Source organism: Cyprinus carpio, chromosome A15 (assembly GCF_018340385.1).
Source record: "Cyprinus carpio isolate SPL01 chromosome A15, ASM1834038v1, whole genome shotgun sequence".
Taxonomy (NCBI): Eukaryota; Metazoa; Chordata; class Actinopteri; order Cypriniformes; family Cyprinidae; genus Cyprinus; species Cyprinus carpio.
The window spans coordinates 18,835,176-18,855,970 of NC_056586.1; the positions used below are offsets into that span (position 1 = coordinate 18,835,176).

A 20,795-nucleotide genomic window follows, 5' to 3' on the forward strand; every position below is an offset into this window, starting at 1 on the left:
TTTCTGGCAGAGGGCAGCAGATTTTCCTCAAGAATTTGATTGTATTTTGCCCCATCCATTTTTTCAGACATATCGTTTGGTGTTGAGGCTAATTAATTCAGTTTTAGTCTCGTTTGCCTCAGAATCATCAAGGTGTGTTTTGGCAAAGCTCAGCTGTGACTGCATGTGGCCTTTCTTGAGGAATGGCTTTTTTTCTTGGAACCCTCCCATACAAACCACATTTGTGGAGAATTTGTGATATTGTTGTCACATGCACACAGTGGCCACCCTTTGTCATAAATTCCTGCAGCTGTTTCAGAGTTGCTGTAGGCCTCTTGCTCGCCTCTCTGACCAGTTTCCCCCTGGCTCTTTCATCCAGTTTGAAGTGATGTCCTGATCAGGGAGGGTCTGTGTTGTACCAAATACCTTCCACTTCTTAATAATAGACTTCACTGTGATTCTAGACATTAATAAAGCCTTTTAATTTTTTTGTATCCATCTCCTGACTTGTGTCTATCCAGAACTTTATCCCGGAGATCTTTTGACAGTGCCTTGCCAACTATAATTGATTGTTTGCTTCAGTTGCATCTGCCAAGGACTGAAATGCTCCAGGAAAGCTCTTTTCATGTTGACCTAAAAAAATAAAAATAAGACCACAGCTGAAAGTCAAATGGCTTTGTACCACGGAGAATGTGATTAGCTACACCTAATTTAGTTTACAAGTCAATTTTCTTTTTACTTCCAACTCAGTGATTCTATTTTTAATTTTATTTAATTTTATTTATTTTTTTCTGACATGTTGGTGTTATATCTTTCATTTGGATGTTATAAGTTGCACTGAGTAAATATATATTTTAAAGGGGGCTGATTCTTTCCTATGCCCACTGTATTCCTCACATCCTCGTGAAAATTCTGTTAAGCAATATTGCCATTTTATGGGTTTGTGACTTCACAGCATGAATACATAATGTTTAAGTTATAGGTTTATCGCTTTGCCATTTGCTGACATTGTTAGTGGAGATGTTAATTGGAAAATATTATTCATAGATAACACAAAACATACATATTTCAACAAAGTCACATTAGGTCACTTTTTTCCATGCCCTCATTATTTTTACTTTTCTATAGATATACTATAGATATACCTCTACCACAGTATAGAGGCTAATGAGAGATTAGATTAATGAGACATTTAATTTTAATTCGCCAATGATAACATCTTGCCTTTGTTACAATTTTTTTTTTTTTTTTTTAACCTTGTTTGCCTCTGTGGGCCAAAAGTGTGAAACCACTTTCATACCTACATACATCAACAGCTTTATGGACATAATTACACCAGTAATTAAATACTCATGAGAAACATTTTTGCTAAACAACAAGACCTCAGTTAAGGTAATTATTTCTTTGTTTGTACACTGTGGATAATTAAACCCATTAGACCCTGGTCATTAGTTTAAGAGTCCTTTATAAATCCCTTTTTCCTGTAACACTGCAGGATTTCAATCCAAAGCAAGATTTACAGAGCAGTTGGTGGGTATTATTTGTAACTGTTTAATTTCCAATTGTTGTTTGTTTTATTTTCACTGTTTTTCTGTTGCAGTGCTTGTTTTTAGTTTTACGATTGAAGGTAATACGAGGCTGATTTTATAAAAAATGAAATGGACCAATATAATCTGCTGCTTCAGTGCTAATTCACACATTTCCTCTTCTGTTTTTGTTAATGTTAATTGTAGAAAATATCTTTATGTTTTTTTCCTGTCTTAAACTGAATTTGTAAAAGCTGAAAATGTATTAATTGTATATTTGTTTCAGATTTGCCAGAGTTCAAATGAATTTTTCAGTTGCTTTCAGCAATGGAACAAATTCTTTCAATAAAGGTTTTTATTTAACTGCCTTCCGCAATTTGGAAAACAAAAACTACCTCATTTTGGCCTTAGCGATCATCTACATCATCACCTTGCTGGGAAACCTTGTTCTCCTGGCTGTCGTCCTAATGAACTCCAGCTTACAGAATCCCAAGTATCTTGCTGTATGTAATCTAGCCATTGTTGACATCTCAATGAATAGTGTTATTATTCCTCAGATGGTGCCTGTTTTTGCATTCAATCAGAATTATGTTTCATTTGGAGCATGTTTTTCCCAAATGTTCTTCATGCATTTTTTTGGTGACATGGAATCTTTCTCTCTTGCTCTTTTGGCGTATGACCGTCTGATTGCGATCTGCTGGCCTCTGCGTTACTCTACAATAAACACCAACCTTAGGATGCTGCTCATAATAGCAGGGATTTGGTCTCTGGTTATTTTGCTGGAGATTTTCCCAGTCATTTTTGCAGCCAGACTCCCTTACTGTAGCTCCAGAGAGGTGCAGAGCTGCTGTTGTGAACATGGCCCGGTCTACAAATTGGCTTGTACAGACATTTCTTACAACCGACAACTGGCTACAGCTAAGACTCTGACTGCTTTACTGGGCCCTTTGACTTTTATTATTTTCACCTATGTGATTGTAGTGGTTGCTGTGACACGGATTGCATCCATATCACAGCGTTGGAAGGCCTTCCACACTTGTCTCACTCACCTGCTGCTGGTCCTGCTCTATTATATGCCTGTCATTCTAGCATATATACTAGGGAACCTGCGACTGGTTCAGAATGTGGATCTTTTCACAGCAATTCTGACGGTTTCGGTTACCCTTCCTCCAATGCTGAACCCCATAATCTACAGCTTAAAGACTGATGAACTCAGAGTCAAACTTCTGGGAAAGCCAAAAGTGGCACAACAAATCATTAAAAACGGGGCCAATGGTTAACATTGATAACAATTTTATTCCTTTCAAAGTACTTGTAATTTGTAAACTTGTCAATTATGTTTAACATGTCCTGAATTTGTCTCAGACCCAATGTTTGACCCAGTGCATTATGTATTATTATTTCATTGTATTCATGATGAGTTCTGTGCATCTTGCATCTTTCAGTGCAAAAAAGAAAATAAATGACAGAAATATTGTTTGGTTAATTTAATTTTATTTGTCTCTAGTCCAGGATTTTTATTCACTTATTTCTAGTGCTGTAGTATTTGTAAATATCACATATTTAGATGTTTTATCCAGTCATTCACAAACACATGTGAAGCTAATGTGTTAGCTAAATTAATAATTAGGTAAACAAAATACTGTTTCATAATGTAGTAGGTTCCAGTGTCCATAAAAAAATTGTAAATTTGAGAGCCTGATTGACTTTAAAATGAATAAAACATAGAATAAAACACAAACATACTAAAAGCACTTCTCATACAATCATCAAATATACCTTTAATGCATTTTAAAAATATATCTTATTTGATAGTGATTATATTAGCATTCATGGGGGAATCAAGAGAAATTATCTTCGGAGCTGTTTCACACTTAAGAACACTAGAAGTCAAAATAATTCATATGAACATATCTAATATAAAACACAGTCAAGGATATTTGCCTGTGTATGTCATTGGGTATTTCAGTGTAAAATCATGAAGCTTCATTCTCTCATTTACCCACTAGATGGCAGAAAAGACCAGAAACAATGCACTGCAGTTGACCATTTGCACTTTGAAGATTATGAAATGCATAAATGCCCTTTGAAAAAAATGTTTCTGTGTAAATCAACTGATGAGTGAGTCTTTCATAACTCCAATATAAAGCTTTATTACAATGTTATATTATTTGAGTTATTAGAGACACTCCAAGAATTGTAATAGTGTGCCTCCTCCCTTTTGTATGTGCTCTTAGATATGCACTACACAACAACAATAAGGGGTCTAAAGAGTGATATAGGTTGTATTACATAAACATCCTAACTCAGAATCCTATTCTATCTGTTTAGTAACAATGGCAATTTCATTTAGGAAATAGAACCGTTTAAATCTTAAGTCAAGAATTAAGATAGGAAGTTTCTTATAAACACCAACTATTTACACAATCACTACTTAAAAAATGTACAACAGGGAAAAACAAAACAAAACCAAATGTGTTATATCAACAATATTCTCCCAAATGTTGTTCTAAATAGCATACAAAGGGTTGTCTAATCAATCAGTTTCATATTAGAGAATGTTTTGAATTGTCAAGGGTTTGCAAAGCTCCCAGCATGCATTGTAGTTTGAATAAACTATGTGGGTACTGTTGTGAGACTATCATTTGCTGACTTTATTAGTGATGTTGTTTTTTTACCTAATGATCCTTGATTTATTCCAATACTGTGAATATACACTACAATTAAAAAATTTGGGGTCAAGTAAGATTTATTTATTTATTTTGCTTTTTAAAGTAATTAATAGTTTTATTCAGCAGGGATGCATTAAACTGATCAAAAGTGACAGTAAAGACATTTATAATGTTAACAATGATTTCTATTTTAAATAAATGCTGCCCTTTTGAACTTTCTATTCATCAAGAATCCTGAGAAATGTATCATGGTTTTCACAAACATATTAAGCAGCACCACTGTTTTCAACATTTATAATGATAAGCAATATTTCTTGAGTACCAAATCAGCATATCAGAATGATTTCTAAAGGTTCACATGGCACCAAAGATGACTTTTACATCACAGGAAGAAATTACATTTTAAATTATATTAAAATAGAAAACATTTATTAAACTGTAATAACATTTCACAGTAGTATTATTTTTTATTGTATTTTTGATTAAATATCTAATAGGCATTTTGTGAGCATTACATAGTTCTTTCAAAAACATTTTAAAATCGTTTAAACTTTTGAATGATTGTATGCATGTTTTAAAATACAGTAAGAAAGACCTAGAAACAAATCCACTGGTCACACACTGTCTGTGCTTCATCAAGACTTTATTCAGGTGCAACTTTTGACACAATTCTAAGTATTTTTTTCTGATTTATTTGGTTATGAAACAGTATATAAAAGGATTTACTAGAGAAGGGCCAAAGTTGGCCCCTACCAATAGTCCATTAAGTTCCTAATATTAAAACTACACCATTCCGGGTAAGACTATTCATACGAACACCTGAGCTTAAAAACAAACTATTAAGTGAGAAAAGAATATATGAAACATTTTCTTCTTGTCTGCCTTTGAGGTCATTCTCAGAAGAACAGCAATCACTATTTGTATATAGGACAGGCAAATGCATACATCTGAAGAACACAAGGGATATAAGATATGGCTTTATAACCAATGAAAAGGAAGCAGATTAGACAGGCACTGCTGCTGTACAATATGTCCAATAAAGCCAAGTTGCAAAGGAAAATGTACATGGGTTGGAGCAAACACTTGTCTGTGGCAACAAAACATATATTTGCAGTGTTAGCAAGCATCTCAAACATATACTGTAGGCTATACCACCAGCAAAACAACTCCAATGGGCAGTTTGTGCTCTACAGTCAAATCCTGAAATCACAAATTCAGAAATGTTTTTTTTTTGCTGAAACATTTTGAGAGCACATGGTCCTTTGTAGCAAAATAATCCTTATAATAATAATAATAATAATAACGTTAGCAACCAACCAAATAATCATATAAATCAATCATTCTGTAGCATATTCCCTTGAATTGATTATGTGGCATCTAATAAATAATGTCCGCCATCAGTTTTTTTCAATCACAATGTTTTCTCTGCAGATTTGCTTTTCTTCTCAGTCTGTCACTTGGCTTGCTTGTCCATTCATTGGACAGATCTGTATGGGTATATAAATGCCTCTCTATATATAGGTTGGCATGGCCCCATGTATGTTTGGCATTTTTTCATCTAATAGAAACTCAATAGATTAAATTATATATGTTTGTGTGTGAAAACTGTCAAAAAGTTCAAAGTTCAATACTGTAATGATTTGCCCTGTCCCTGGAGAATACTAAAGGGTTGTGTTAATTTAGGGCTTCATCCACAAAAGAGTTCCAGCTCATCAAGAAGAAAGAAACAGGTAAATGAAGACTTTGGGGAAACAAAAACTCATTAGTGTGTGTTATTGTGGCAAGGTACTTCCTTGATTAGCAGACTGTGCTATTTACTCATTCCTGCAATTCACTATATAACAGCATGTATGATTACAACTAAAGATTCAGTGTTGTTTACAATAATAATGAACAGAGGGAAATATATTAAGTACTCTACTAATAAATACTAAAGATACTAAATACTTAAATACTAAACTAAACTTTTTTTTTAATTTGTTACATTATTAAATTACCACATAAAACCCATTCCAAGCAGCGACCCTCCAAATTATTTCATAGTTAACATTTTCATTAATACTGTCTAAAAGTATAAGACTGTTGTTTACTTAAAAGGCACTCTCAAAAACAAGCATGGGAAATGTGCATAATTGTTTTAAATAATTAGCTTGAATTATGCTTAGGGAATTGACCTTGAGACCTCTAAAAAAATCTCCATGGAGAATTTATTAAGAGAATCTCCAGACCTCAGGTCCACGTTCATTTGACCTTTTGTTCCAGTGGGACTATTTCATCATGCAATGGATTAACATCTTTGTTGAACTGAACTTTGTTAAACTGAAATTATCAACACAATCAAATCTTTGTTGAACTTTGCTGTGACTTCTTTACTAAGATTAACATTACTAGAGTGAAACAACTTGTTTTCTTGATTAAATATAGATGTTAAAATATGAGTTTCAAATATGATACACCAGGCTTTTGAGGGATGTATATCTTATCAATCATCAATCAACAATCAACTTAATCATCATTGTGTCGCATTGCATTATGTTTTACTATGCACGTAAATATTACTAGGAGATAAAGAGTGCTCATTGATATTTACTTATCTTGAATGTAAGCAGTCTTCTACTTTTATGAAGATCTCACTGATTTACCTTACAAGCTATCAGAATTTTAAGTTACTTTCTGGTCATATAAATATCAGCATCTGCAGCTCAGTTTTGGCCTCTGAATAAAACTGAGGTGTTTTTTCCCCCTCCTTAAGTAAGAGCTCCATATTCTTCTATAACATACTGTATGAGCCTTAATGCCTGATGTATCAAATGTGATTCTCAATAAAAGACATATGGAATATTTATTTATTTCAATATGCTGGTCCATAAAATAATAATAATAATAAAATAAATAAAAAAATTCTGACTATTATTTCATTATTTTATGTCAGTCTTTATGGGGTTAAAAACCTTTTAATCTAAAGGTTTAGGATAGTTTTGCAGAATTCATATATATTTAGCCTATGTAAACTGTAAAAATCACAGAAAGAATTTTCTGCATTTATTTCAGGTGTTTTACCTCTATTTTGAGTTTTGCACTTCATTGCATTGTGTTTTATGGTTAATGGAAATATCCTAGCAGAAAAGTACCGGTATTTATTAATGTATTTATTTATTTTAACAGTATATGACAATTTTCATTAACTTAAAAGAATGTTTAAAACCTTTATTGCATTCGCATATACTGAATACATTTTAACAAAAGGTATTTACAAATTAGAAGCAGACATGTTTAATCTAAAGAAGAAAACGAAAACAAAAAGTAGTGCTACCATACAAAAGGACTATTAGTGAACAATTATATATTATTTTAGATAATATTTTAGATCTGAATAAAATTCACAAATAGTCCTAACTAAATGGGATTATGATTGCAGGTTCACAAATAGACAAAAATAAATTTAAAGCTAAATTTGTGTTACAATTAATACTGAAATGCAAAGAAATCAACAAGATGCTATAATAGATGCGTATAAATTTCCCATACTTCTCAGTTTTGCAGACGAATGGATGAATGACAATCAGTTTAAAAAATGAAGGCCTGATTATTCCTAACAGAAGACTAGGAAAAATTAAGAGTAGCAGCTTATGTTATAAAGCTCTTTAAATACACATAATATTTAATTTGTAGGTTATTCATTTGTTTCAGCGTGCCAGAAAAATACAGAACTGACAGCAATAGCTCACATACCCATGAGAAACAACAAAATATATGTTAATCATACTCAGCATCTAGTGATGGCAGTACAAGCCATAAAATGACAAAGACCGTATACAAGCCCAGTCATTATTTTTCTCTTTAATAAAGTTCAGCTGTATTTCGCAAGATTAAGTGCACATTAAATGTGCAATGAATACATAAAATTAACAACTTCTTTGAGAAGAGGAATGAATAAACACTTTGCAATCAGTCTGAAATACCCTGGTCAATGGATGTAGACTTTTTTTTAATCACTGTTTGGATGAAGTTCTTAACTTCAGCCGTGTTTAAGACATATATCATAGGATTTAGCATTGGTGGAACAGCATATGCCAGGGATGTGCTAATGATTCTCACATTGGGAGACAGAGAAAGCATGATTGCAGCGATATATGTGCAGATTATGGGGAGGAAACACACTCCAACTAACAACAGATGAGAAACACAAGTCTTCAGGGCCTTAATACGCCCCTCCCATGTTGTAATCTTACTTAAAGAGAAAAAAATGCAAAGGTAAGACAGGAATATTATCAGCGGAGCAGCAAAGTAGACAGCTGTGATCAGTTTCGCCATAAACGAATTCACGCTGTTGTCATTACATGCCATTCTATACACTGGTCCATGGTCACAAAAATAACTCTGTATCTCATTGGACTTGCAGAATGAAAGTCGGGTGACCAAAGATACTGTCAAGCCCACAAGAAAAGTGCTAAGCATCCACATTATTGAGAAAACAGAACACATGACAGCATTATTTACAATGGTGTGATATCTTAGTGGCAAGCAAATAGCAACAAAGCGATCAAATGCCAAGACAACAAGGCTGACACACTGTATTGTATTAAAGAAGTAAACAAAAAACATATTTGCCAAACAAGCATTGTAGGAGATGTACTGTGACTCAAAAAGAAAAGTCTTCATCATGTTAGGAATCAGTGCATTAGTTTCACCAATATCAGCCAAGGCCAAATTAAACACACCAATGTACTTTGGACTGTGCAGACTCTGGTCAACAGCTATAATGAGAAGGACTATAGAGTTCCCAATCACAGCAACAATATAAATGAAAAACAGGAAAATATAGTAATAGCTGCTGTATGGTATACCTGAAAGTCCACTGATGAAAAAGTATTGAGGATGCACAACAGAGATATTTTGGGAAAAACTGACATTTAAGATGTACATTGTAGATTTTTCTTTGGTGTTTTGTCTAGCTGAAATCAGAAATAATAGGCTAAGAGTGTGGAATTATTTAACACAATTACACAAATATCTAAACTATTTCACGTAAACAACGTGAACGTAAAAAAGACGTTACCCTTTTCAGTACAAGTTACTATAAACTCCGTTATGTTTGCACTGAAGCCATTTATTTTAGCTGTAGCGTGGCCACTAAGTTAAGTTAGCCTAGTAAGTTTTTGAGTGTTAACTTGCATCAATAAAAAGTTAAACTAAACCCTCTGTACAAACTGAACATTTTACGGAAGCTTCGTAATACGAGTCGACTAACAGTTGAAATAAAAGGGAAATCCGATTGAATGACATGAGTTGAAATTTATTGTCACTTATAGGCCTATTTTAACATGAACATTACAGCTAGTAGTCAGCCCGACACCGATCTAATCAGTGCATTTATATGCATGCTCATTTTGACAGTTTCTATACATAAAAATATTAACGTTACATAAAATAAACGACTAAATTTTATTTTCCAATGTGCTAAAATGCTTCAATCATTTATTCGTTGCCATTAAGTTAAAATATAGCGTAGTTCCTGAATTTTTAGGGTTTACATATTTATGTATGAGAAAAAAAAAACGTCAGGAAAAATTAATAAGTAGGCTATTTATTTTTTACGGATTTGAACGCGTACAACCTTAAAATGGCTGATGCAACCCTGCCCTGCTCCTCTTTGCCTCCTGCTTTGACGGTCCAAACTCAGGGATAGTTTAAAGGCTAAAACTGTCGTCAGACATAGGTTCGAACCTATGTAAAATATGATTAGCCAATGCTGAGCTTTCATTAGCCTATGTAAGACTCCACGCAAAGAAAGACAGCAGGTAAAGTCACTGTCCTCAGTCAATAAAAAAAAAATCAATAGCAGTCGGAAAAGACAATTCTATTGATCATGTCTCTTCTGTACTAGCACGCACGAAACGTTTATGCTCCAGCTACGTTTAGAGTAGAGGCCGCTTCGCTGAGCAGAAGGATGTTTTTTCCCCCGATTATTATGCGCCCTGTCATAATATCTAAGAAACAGACATAAAGTACACTATTTTGTACGCAAATTAGGCCTACATTTAAAAAGAAAATCTGCGGTTATGACATCTGCTCTGATGTACACTCGGACTTAAAGCGTTGTGCGTGATTAGCACATTGGGCGTGACTTCTCATTGTGACACAGAGAAGAGGGCGGGGCCTTTACATAGAGCACAACGGGGTCAGTGCGGGGGGAAACCACAAACAAAAACAAATAAAACATGTGTTACATTTAATATGAAATTATATTTTTGCTGATAATTTAATAGAGAGAAAACTGTATTTAAATTCTACTGTCTCTCTTCCTTTTTTGTCATTTTTAATACTTTTTATTATTTTAATAGTAGGTAGCCTACATACATACTTGCAAATTCAGTTTTTCTCTGTGAAATATATGACATTTACATTTACATTTAATCATTTAGCAGACGCTTTTATCCAAAGCGACTTACAAATGAGAACAGTAGAAACAATCAGATCAACGAGAACAACAACGGTATACAAGTGCTATGACAAGTCTCAGTTAGTCTAGTACAGAACACGTAGCCAGGGGTTTTTTGTTTTTTTTTTTTTTTTTTTTTTTTTGGGAATATGATAGAAAAGAAAAAAAGGTAAGTAACTAGTATAGTTGGTTAAGTGCAGGCGAAAAAGATGAGTCTTTAGATGTTTTTTGAAAATGAGTAAAGACTCAGCTGTTCGAATTGAGATCGGGAGGTCATTCCACCAGCTGGGAGCAGTCCAGGGAAAAAGTCCGTTGAGAGTGATTTTGAACCTCTTTGGGATGGCAACACACAAGGCGTCGTTCACTTGCAGAGCGCAAACTTCTGGAGGGTGCATAAGATTGAACTAGTGAGTTTAGGTAAGTTGGCGCCGTGCCAGTGGTCGTTTTGTAGGCAAGCATAAGTACCATTGAATTTGATGCGAGCGGTTTTACTGGTAGCCAGTGTAACCTGATGAGGAGAGGAGTAACATGGGCTGTTTTCGGCTCATTGAAGACAACCCTCGCTGCTGCATTCTGGATCAGTTGTAGAGGCTTGATAGTACATGCAGGAAGGCCCGCCAGGAGAGCATTGCAATAGTCCAGTCTGGAGAGAACAAGAGCTTGGACAAGAAGTTGGGTGGGATTGCTCTGACAGGAAGGGTCTAATCTTCCTAATGTTGTATAAGGCAAATCTACAGGAGCGGGTCGTTGTAGCAATATGGTCTGTGAAGCTTAACTGATGATCCATCACAACTCCTAGGTTTCTGGCTGTCCTGGAAGGAGTTATGGTTGACGAACCCAGCTGTATAGAGAAGTTGTGATGAAACGATGGGTAGCTGGAACCACCACGCAGTTCAGTCTTAGTAAGGTTGAGCTGAAGGTGATGGTCATTCATCGAGCTAGAAATGTCACTCAGACAAGCTGAAATGCGAGCAGCTACCGTCGGGTCATCTGGTTGGAATGAGAAGTAGAGTTGAGTGTCATCAGCGTAGCAGTGATAGGAAAAGCCATGCTTCTGAATGACAGATCCTAATGAATCATAGAAATACAAATACACTTTCAGCAAAAAGCTAAGATGTGTATGGCAGAAACAAGCCTGCACTGCTTTAAATTCCGCTATGTTGCTTGTCCTTCTTCAGTATGTCAGTGTATTCCAATTTATATCTGCTGGCACATCTCATGAGAGCATGAATACAGTGATGCAATATATGCTTTGTCCTCCTTTTCTTAAATTACAATTGCAAAAATGTAAAACAAGAAAAAAAAATTGATGGATAAAAATCTTTACCTAAATTCATATTCAGTTATTTTTGCGAAAATACTGGTTTCATGGGAAGTTTTTGATGAAATTTTTTTTTAAGCAAATTATGTGAAAAAGCTTACTTTAACCTAACATAATAAAAACCTCAATTGGGTTGGATCAAGGCTGGATTCTGCGTATGTCTGTGACTGTGTGTGTGTGTTATTGCTATTATCGCTATTCGTCCCGGATGGCCATTATAATAATCTCTCTGGAGTGCAAAATATCCTTAGATATTATGTGAGCTAATTAAATATTAATTTTACAATGACCTTCATTCTCAGCTGAGAAATCACTTAGTGATATAAATACCATTTTTTTTTAATCAGACACTGATTTGTTTACTGATTAATTTTATTTTAAAATAATAAAACATTACACATTACTATACATAGATGTTCTTTTGCACCATATTGTTTTTTATCACTGACAAAGGTTTAATATATATTTCATTGATTAGTTGTTGCATCAAAAAAGTATAGTTATAATGATAATTTACAAAAAAACAAACAAACTAATAATACATTCTATAGAAGAGCCATTTGTTAAGTTGCTCAATTTTTTAAAATCACTACATTTAACATTTTAAATTCTGATATTAATAATTTTTTTCTAAATCACAAGGATTTTGCAGTTTTGAGTGTTTATAGGGGAACTATTTTCAGTAAGAACAGAAGTTTTTGTTTGTGTAAAATCGTTTCTCTGTGTAGGCCTACATACATTGTCATGTAGTATAGCTACTTGATTATGTCAACAGAGGCTTTGTTAACAAACTATGCCACCTTAGAGACTATTGTTTGCTAACGTATGTTTGCTTACGACGGAACATTCACAAAGGTATGCCCTCATTACGACTATAGAAAAAACAAGCTGCAAATGAAGACTATGGGGAAATGGCACCCATCATTAGGTTTTTATGATACAATGTCTGTTTGTATTTCAAAAGATAAACTGAAGATAATGTAAACGATTCATCTGATGGCCTTTTTATGCTTTCATATTATTTGAAGGACACTCAAGCTGAACTTTGACCTCCTGAATGTCAAAGTTCCCAGGAGGTTCATGTTCAATACGTGTGTACCTACTGGACATGAGAGTATGTGTGCCATTAGATTAAGACTACAGTTAAAATTTTATACAAAATCTCATTAAAAACATTCCCATCAGCACCAAGTGCTAAATTAATTAATATTTAAAAGATAATTTATACATTTTCAGTCCATAACCAATGATCAATACTACTTCTACAACTACTACTACTACTATTAATAATTCTAAGTATAATAAATGTTTAAAAAATTGTACAAAAACTGTCACTGGGCAGTACCCCTTCAAAATGTACTAATATTTACCATTTGGTACTAATATACCTGTATAAATGTATTTTTTTAACCTTGAAATATCACTTTCAAGAATCATTCTGATGGTGACTGTAATTGTCATGACTGTGTCAGAGAAACGGACGCAGAGACATGGATCAAAGTGACAGGCTTTAGTGAAATCTAGAACAAGGGGTAATCCACACTAGGAATGGCTGAAGACACACTTACATAACATTAAAGCCCGAGACACACTGCATGATTTTAGGCTGTCCCAGACGAAAGATTGGCTTCGTGAAACAATGGTGGCGATTTCTGTGATCGTGGCTCTTAATTGGTGGTCCTATGTCATACAGTGAGAGAGGTTCAAAGATGGCCGCTGTCACAGTTTTGCGACCAAAGATAGTCTAGGATAATTTTCTGGCAGTGTCAGAAATTCAGCATGTTCATCGCACAGTAAGTTTGCAGTTACGACCCACGTTTACTGACCAACCAGTACAACTGCGACATGAAATCAACGCGACATGGTGATAAAACATAAAACTCCTTACCTCAAGCTCTTATTTCTCCCACTTTTTTTCAGCACGCATAAAAACTACAACTGTCAAAATGTGATTCATTATGCTCTTTTTGTTTACCACTAGCGCATGTTTTATTTTTCTATAGAAACGTGTGTCGTAGCCTATGAGTCAATAGGTGTCATCATCATACAGTGTACATGCATGTCATACCCATGTTTATTAGATCCATGTCGCAGTGTGACCAGTGATGATCTTATAGGATTGCTAAAATCGTGCAGTGTGTAGAATGCTTAAGACCCGACCAAGACAGACAGCACAGTCTGGGACTTAAATGCATGGGGTAACGAAGGTAATTGTAAAGACACACCTGAACCAAATCAACGAGAGACAGAAACTGGGCCACTGAGAGCACATAGGAAGGAAAACATACACACAGACAGTCCAGAGGTGTGACAGTTCGCCCCCCTCCCAGACGGCGCGTCCTCGCGCCACAGGAACAACAAAGGGAGGGACCGGGGGGAACTCAGGAGGAGATTTGGGTGGAGGACGGGCACCCGGGAGGAGGATTGCAAACAGAGTCCAGGGTGGAACCGATGGAGGGAGGAGCCAGGGAGAAGACAGGCGGAGCCAGGGCGGACCAGATGGAGGACGGAGTCAGGGAGGAGACAGGAGGGACTTGGAGAAGGCGGAGCCAGGCGAGACCCAGGCTACAGCCATGAAGGTGACCCACGGTGTAGCCAACGGAGGGAGGAGCTATGGTGGAAGAAGGGCTGATGACTCCAGGGGGATGACTGTCGGGCGGGGGAGCAGGTGGTAGTGGAGCCCGAGCTGGAGATGGAGAGCCGAAGAGCCAGGGTGACGCTGAGGATTTGGAGGGCCAAGGGGGAGCAGATGGCTCCGGCGACCGAGGCGGAGACGGGGATCCGGAAGGCTGTGGTGGAGCCAGAGTGACAGAAGACAAAGGTAGAGCCGGAGGTAAGGAGAAGCATGAGAGAGCCAGAGGGACAGATGGACGAGGTGCAGTCAGAGGATTGGAGTCCCGAAGGTGGTGGATGGTTGACAACAGACCAAGGCGGAGCTGGAGGGAAGAGGGAGCCTGGCAGAGCAGGTGGACTGACGGGCCACGGTGGAGAGGAGGGAGCTAGGAGCCATGGTGGAGCCGCTGGGTCAAAGGGCCGAGGTAGAGTACGGGACTCAGAGGCTGGAGGATCCCGATGCCGATAGAGACTGGCAAACCTGCGGTGTGGCTGAGGGTGAGCACAGGGGCTGCCAGGAGACCGCTGTGGCAATGGTAAGGACTGGTGCAGAGGTGGTGGGACAGGGAGGCTGGGCGGGAGTTCTGGATGCTCAGGGGGCTCAGGAACGGTGTGTGCTGGCCACACACACCACAATGCCACTCCCAACACTGGGAGCATGGCGGACAGGGGGATGACCTCTGGGGTCGTTTCAGGGCAGGCAGACAGTTCAGGGCAGACAGAGAGTTCAGACGAAGGTGGGAGAAGAGGGGGCATGTCTGCATATATATCCCAAAAACAGTCCTCTGAGCTCGGCTCACCCTCAGCCATGGTGCAGTGGGTGGAGCTTCCCTCAGCGCTCTCGCTGTCCATAGTGCTTCTGGCGAGCACTGTAGTGGGCACTCCCACCTGGTCTGATTGAGGCTCTGGCTCCGAGGTGATCCTCAGCTCTGTCACTCTCTCTGGTGATGGCTTGTCGGTTGCGGCAGGCTTTGGCTCTCCATCATTGGTGGGCTCAGGCTTATGCTCCGTGCTGCGGGGTGATGGTGGGGTGGGCTCTGGGTCTGGCTGTGTTCTGGATCAGGGGTAGACGCTCTCCAGACACCAGATGATTGACTCCCTCAAATCACACAATCAACAAGAGACAGAAACTGGGTCACTGAGAGCACATGGGGAGGAAAACATACACACAGACAGTCCAGGGGTGTGACAGTAAAAAGGTCAATGGCTCCTTTTTCCCACGAAATTCCATGAAATTGGCAAATTGCTTCATAGCAGCAACAAATGCACGGCTGCATCCAAAATGTAATATTTCCCTACTGTATGTGAAAAACAGTATATAGAATAGACTGTTTAAATTCAAAATATTTGAAAAACAGTAGACGAAAAGTACCCGGATGAACTACTACTTTTGCCAAGATTCTGTAACGTACATTAGATGGACAATTTACTATCCCATGAGGGCCAGGAGAGGAAAACAATCACTGTCTTAGTTCATTACGTCATTCCCTTCTATATATTTATAACAATTTGTCTGTTAACCCCGCATATACAGTATCTGTGATTGAAGCAGAATGCATTTCATGATACCTCATGAAAGAGGTATGTAATGTGTGCCTTCTCAAAGTTTTTAACCAGCTGATTACAGGCTGATTCCATAATTCTCTAACAAAACATCTTTTGTTGATTACACTATCAAACTTGCCTGCTTTTTTTATTTTTATTTTTTTTATTATTATTTAAACTGTGTCATGTTAATTGTGAATCTTGTACATTCAGAACTCTAAAACTGTTCTAAGGACTTTAACTCATCATGTCAGTGGGAAACATCAGCTTTATAAAGGATTTTGTGATAGTCGGCTTTCCTGGACTTCAGCCTCATTACTATGGCCTTGTATCATCACTTCTATTTTTTGTGTATGTGTTTACATTGGTGGGAAATGCTGTATTTTTGGCATTGTTTGTAATGAGTAGGAGCCTTCAGAAACCTGTTTATTATTGCATTATAAATCTAGTTGTGTGTGATGTACTATTCAGCACCACAACATTACCAAAGATAATCAGCAGGTACTGGTTCCAAGATGGAACCATTTCATTCATGGGCTGCTTTCTTCAGATGTTTTTTGTGCATTATTTTGGCTCAGTCACTGCACGATTGTTGGCAGTAATGGCTATAGATCGCTATGCAGCAATCTGTTTCCCACTTCAGTATCATAGTCTCATGACAAACAGAAATGTATTCATTCTGATCCTGGGTTCTTGGTTGTTGGGTTTGATAGGCCCCTTGATGATGATCATTCGAGCTTATCCTCTTCCTTACTGTGCGAGCAATACCATTGTGCACTGTTACTGTGATCATATTGCCATCACAACATTGGCATGCACTGACAGAGAAGAATATAGTTATCCAGCATTCATTCATGCTATGATAGTACTGCTGGGGTCTCTTGCTGTAATTGTTTTCTCTTACTGTGCTATCATTGTGGCAGTTCTGCGTATATCGAGCGCTCAAGGAAGGATGAAGACTTTCTCCACCTGTAGTCCTCAGCTCATCATAATTGCCCTTTTTTTCCTACCCAGATGTTTTAATTATTTGTCAAGCAATATTAATATAAAATTCAGTACTGATTTGCGATTAGTCATTATTATGATGTATAGCCTTTTACCACCCATGATCAACCCCCTCATTTATTGTTTGAGAACAGATGAGGTAAAGAAGGTTTTCATAAGAAAAATTCAATGGAAAAAAATTGACATTAAATCAGGGAAGACTTGACTGTACCTTTTTTGTCTGTAGTCTTATAATATTTTATTTATATTGGCCTACTATTTATATTTTCTGAAATTCACATGAGCAAAAGGGAATAGAAATATTTATTTTTTAATTAAATGGTTTGCTATTTTAAATGCTCATTTATTTTTAAATTATGTATTTGTGAAGAAGTCTATTTTTGTACATAGAAAACTGAGTGTCATACAAATATTTGTGAGGTCTTATATAAAATAAACATATTTATATATTTTCAGTAAATGTAGATGCCTATGATATCTAAATGTCTAAAAATATGGTTCATAGCTATGTGCAAAATAAAAGAGTTATATGAAAGCTGAAACTTCTTTTTATTTTGCTGCATAAAAATACAATAATGTTCAGTCATGAATCCAGTGTATTTTAAGGAAACAACATGTACTTTGCTTTACATAGGCTACATTTATTTAGTGTCACAGTTTATCTGTGACACTAAATAACTTATAAGCAGATATTAGGCCATCCTGGTCAATAATTAGATTCATGCTTAGTCAAAAAAAAAAAAAAAAAAAAAATAAAGAGCAGTTACACCAACACGTGTGTCAGTATGGACATTTGAAATCCAAAGTGAAAGAGGAAAATAATATGTTACGTTTATGAATTACACTGTCCAACGTTTGATCTCTGGGTTTTGCATACGATTAAAAAACATACACTTGCTTGAATTAACCACTAGATGGCAGAAAAAGGCCATTTATGCCTCTGAGATTTTATAAGCGTGTGGCATTGTCTCATGAAGTGTTACTTATAAATACTTTGAAAACAGTTTATCTCTATTTCGTCCTGGTCAATAATTAGATTCATGCCTAGGCAATAAATAAATAAATAAACAAAGAGCAGTTACACCAACACGTGTGTCAGAATGGACATTTGGAATCCAAAGTGAAAGAGGAAAACAATATGAAGTTACTTTACTTGAATTGCATTGTCCAGCGTTTGATCTCTGGGTTTTACACACAATTAAAAAACATACACTTGCTTGAATTAACCACTAGATGACAGAAAAAGACCATTTATGCCGCTAAGATTTTATAAGCGCGTGGCATTGTCTCATGAAGTGTTACTTATAAATACTTTGAAAACAGTTTATCTCAATTTCGTTTTAATTCTTAATATTATATTACATATAAACCTTTGAACACAACCTATAAGCCTTTGAAAAGGGTGAAACAATAAACTGAAACATCCACACATAAATTTGTGTGTATATGGGTTAATGTTCATTTTCTTTATTCATTACTTTATTCATAAAAACAGCAAAATAATAAATGTAGAGAAACAAGAGCAACATCAGCAGATCTCAGACCAACAGTCTCATGTCAAAATGGGCTACAAATTCAAACAGGAATACATTATACATACAGTATATTATTTAGTCATGTCTTACTTGATATAGCTGAAAACTTGATATAGCAAAATAGGCCTACATTTATAGAAGACTCAATAAAATGAACACAGTTAGTAAGGTCAACATAGTAACAACTGTTCACAAAAAGTCAAACTGCTTTTTTCCTGTTTGTTTTTGTCTTAACAACACAAGATTAATGAATAAATGTTAGATTATAACTGTATAGTTTTGCATATATTTTAATACATATATAGAAATGCTTTCAGATGTTAATTTTTCAAATTATGCATTCATTAAAAGATTGTTCACTGACATTATTTTTACTTTAATTCATAAAGACTTATGGGGACCAGCAACTGTTACCTACATTCTTCAAAATCTCTTATAATGTTTAGCAAAAGAAATAACTCTGTGAGGCCTGAGTATGTAGACTTTATATGGGTAATTTGGTAAGACTTTGGTAAGACCAATTCTCACTATAAACAGAGTTTATTGAGGCAAAAGTCACAGTTAATGGTTTGTTAATAGCAAGCATTGGACCTTAAAATAAAGTGTGACCAGTAATATAATTCCCAATCATTAAATATAAATAAATAGACATTTCAGTCATTTAGAAATGTTCTCTCTAATTGGTGCAGATTTGTTTTGAAGCACTTTTTGAATGATGTCTTTGATTTCAGCCGTCTTTAAAACATAAATGATAGGATTTAGCATCGGTGGAATAGCATAAGCCAGAGAGGTGCTGATGATCCTTGCATTGGGTGTGAGAGAATCCAATAATGCAGCAACGTATGAGCAGCACATTGGCAGGAAATATATCCCTACTAAAAACAGGTGAGAGAAACAGGTCTTTAGAGCTTTTAAACGTCCTTGCCAAGTTGTAATTTTGATTAAAGCAAGAAAAATTCCCATATATGAAAGGAATATAATGATCAATGGTCCTACAAGGTATAAAGCTGAGACAAGAAATGCAATGATCTTATTAATGCTGTTGTCATTACATGCCAACCTAAACACTGGTCCGTGATCACAAAAATAACTCTGTATCACATTAGATTCACATAATGAAAGTCGGGTAATCAAAGACACCATCAAGCCCACAACAGAAGAATTAAATGCCCAAACTGCTGAGAAAACTAAAACAATACTGGTATTGTTTACAAGAGCATGATATCTTAATGGCAGGCAAATAGCAATGAAGCGATCATATGCCAGAACAACAAGAGTGACACTTTGTATAGAACTGAAGAGGAACACAAAAAACATGTTTGCCAAACAAGCATTGTAGGAGATATACTGTGAGTCAAACAGAAAATTCTTCATCATGTTAGGAATCAGTGCATTAGTTTCTCCAATATCAGCCAAGGCCAAATTAAACACACCAATGTACTTTGGACTGTGCAGGCTTCGTTCAAGAGCAATTATGAGAAGCACTATAGAGTTCCCAATTACAGTAATAAAATAAATCATAAATAAGAATATATAGTAATAACTGCTGTACGGTATTCCTGAAAGTCCAACAATGAAAAAGTATTTAGGATGAATAATGGAGATATTCTGGGAAAAGCTTGCATTTAAAGAACTCATGGCAGCATTGCATTTGGTGTTTTGAGCAAGCTGAAAATAGAAATGACCACAAAAACATAAGCAAAATCTAGGAAATTTACAAAACTGTCATTTTAAATATCACTACAATTTAAAATTCTGAAAATATACCTTCACGTAACTTAGCATAATATATAAAGCTTTAGAGTCTGAGAAAGCAAGGACAGTGACTGTCTGAACGCTTATGAGCTGCTTTGAATAAAATTTCTCCACTACAAATGCATTATCCTTATCCATTCATGCCGCAAAGATCACTGGATATTTGCGTCACTGAATCCAAATATATCTTCTGATTGATCTCTTGAGAGCCTTCAGATGACAGTCATGTAATATATGCTGCAAATGTTTTTGCCACAATAGTTTGGATTAATGTTTTTGACGTCGTGTTTACTCAGAATTCGTGCTCTGCATTTACTGGTGCTGCAAGCAATTCTCTCAACAACTGTGTTGGGGGTTCGATGCTCATTTGTGCACAACAAAATAATTCCTGCCGGCGAACTC

The 20,795-nt window shown here is 36.1% G+C and overlaps 3 protein-coding genes and 2 pseudogenes across 3 annotated transcripts; 2 read left to right on the plus strand and 3 right to left on the minus strand.

Annotated features, from left to right (window-relative positions):
- The first annotated feature begins 2,062 nt into the window (after positions 1–2,062).
- LOC109084113 lies at positions 2,063–2,785 on the plus strand (annotated as a pseudogene).
- A 1,746-nt stretch (positions 2,786–4,531) lies between these two features.
- Positions 4,532–7,372, minus strand: LOC109084112 (annotated as a pseudogene).
- Positions 7,373–7,500: 128 nt separating this feature from the next.
- On the minus strand, positions 7,501–10,476 carry LOC109084111 (olfactory receptor 1M1-like). Its single transcript, XM_019098812.2, has one exon. It carries the CDS (start codon positions 9,101–9,103, stop codon positions 8,126–8,128), a length of 978 nt encoding a protein of 325 aa, XP_018954357.1. The 5' UTR covers positions 9,104–10,476; the 3' UTR covers positions 7,501–8,125.
- Positions 10,477–16,339: 5,863 nt separating this feature from the next.
- Positions 16,340–17,308, plus strand: LOC109084110 (olfactory receptor 142-like). The gene has a single exon (XM_042771704.1). The coding sequence runs from the start codon at positions 16,346–16,348 to the stop codon at positions 17,306–17,308; it is 963 nt and encodes a 320-aa protein (XP_042627638.1). The 5' UTR covers positions 16,340–16,345.
- A 1,650-nt stretch (positions 17,309–18,958) lies between these two features.
- LOC109084109 (olfactory receptor 2A12-like) lies at positions 18,959–20,300 on the minus strand. The gene has a single exon (XM_019098810.2). It carries the CDS (start codon positions 20,274–20,276, stop codon positions 19,296–19,298), a length of 981 nt encoding a protein of 326 aa, XP_018954355.2. The 5' UTR covers positions 20,277–20,300; the 3' UTR covers positions 18,959–19,295.
- Positions 20,301–20,795: the final 495 nt, after the last annotated feature.

What these genes read in the sequence shown, in the direction of transcription:
- LOC109084111 (XM_019098812.2), bottom strand. Translation starts at nt 9,103, where the DNA reads ATGTACATCTTAAATGTCAGTTTTTCCCAAAATATCTCTGTTGTGCAT.
- LOC109084109 (XM_019098810.2), bottom strand. Translation starts at nt 20,276, where the DNA reads ATGAGTTCTTTAAATGCAAGCTTTTCCCAGAATATCTCCATTATTCAT.
- LOC109084110 (XM_042771704.1), top strand. Translation starts at nt 16,346, where the DNA reads ATGTCAGTGGGAAACATCAGCTTTATAAAGGATTTTGTGATAGTCGGC.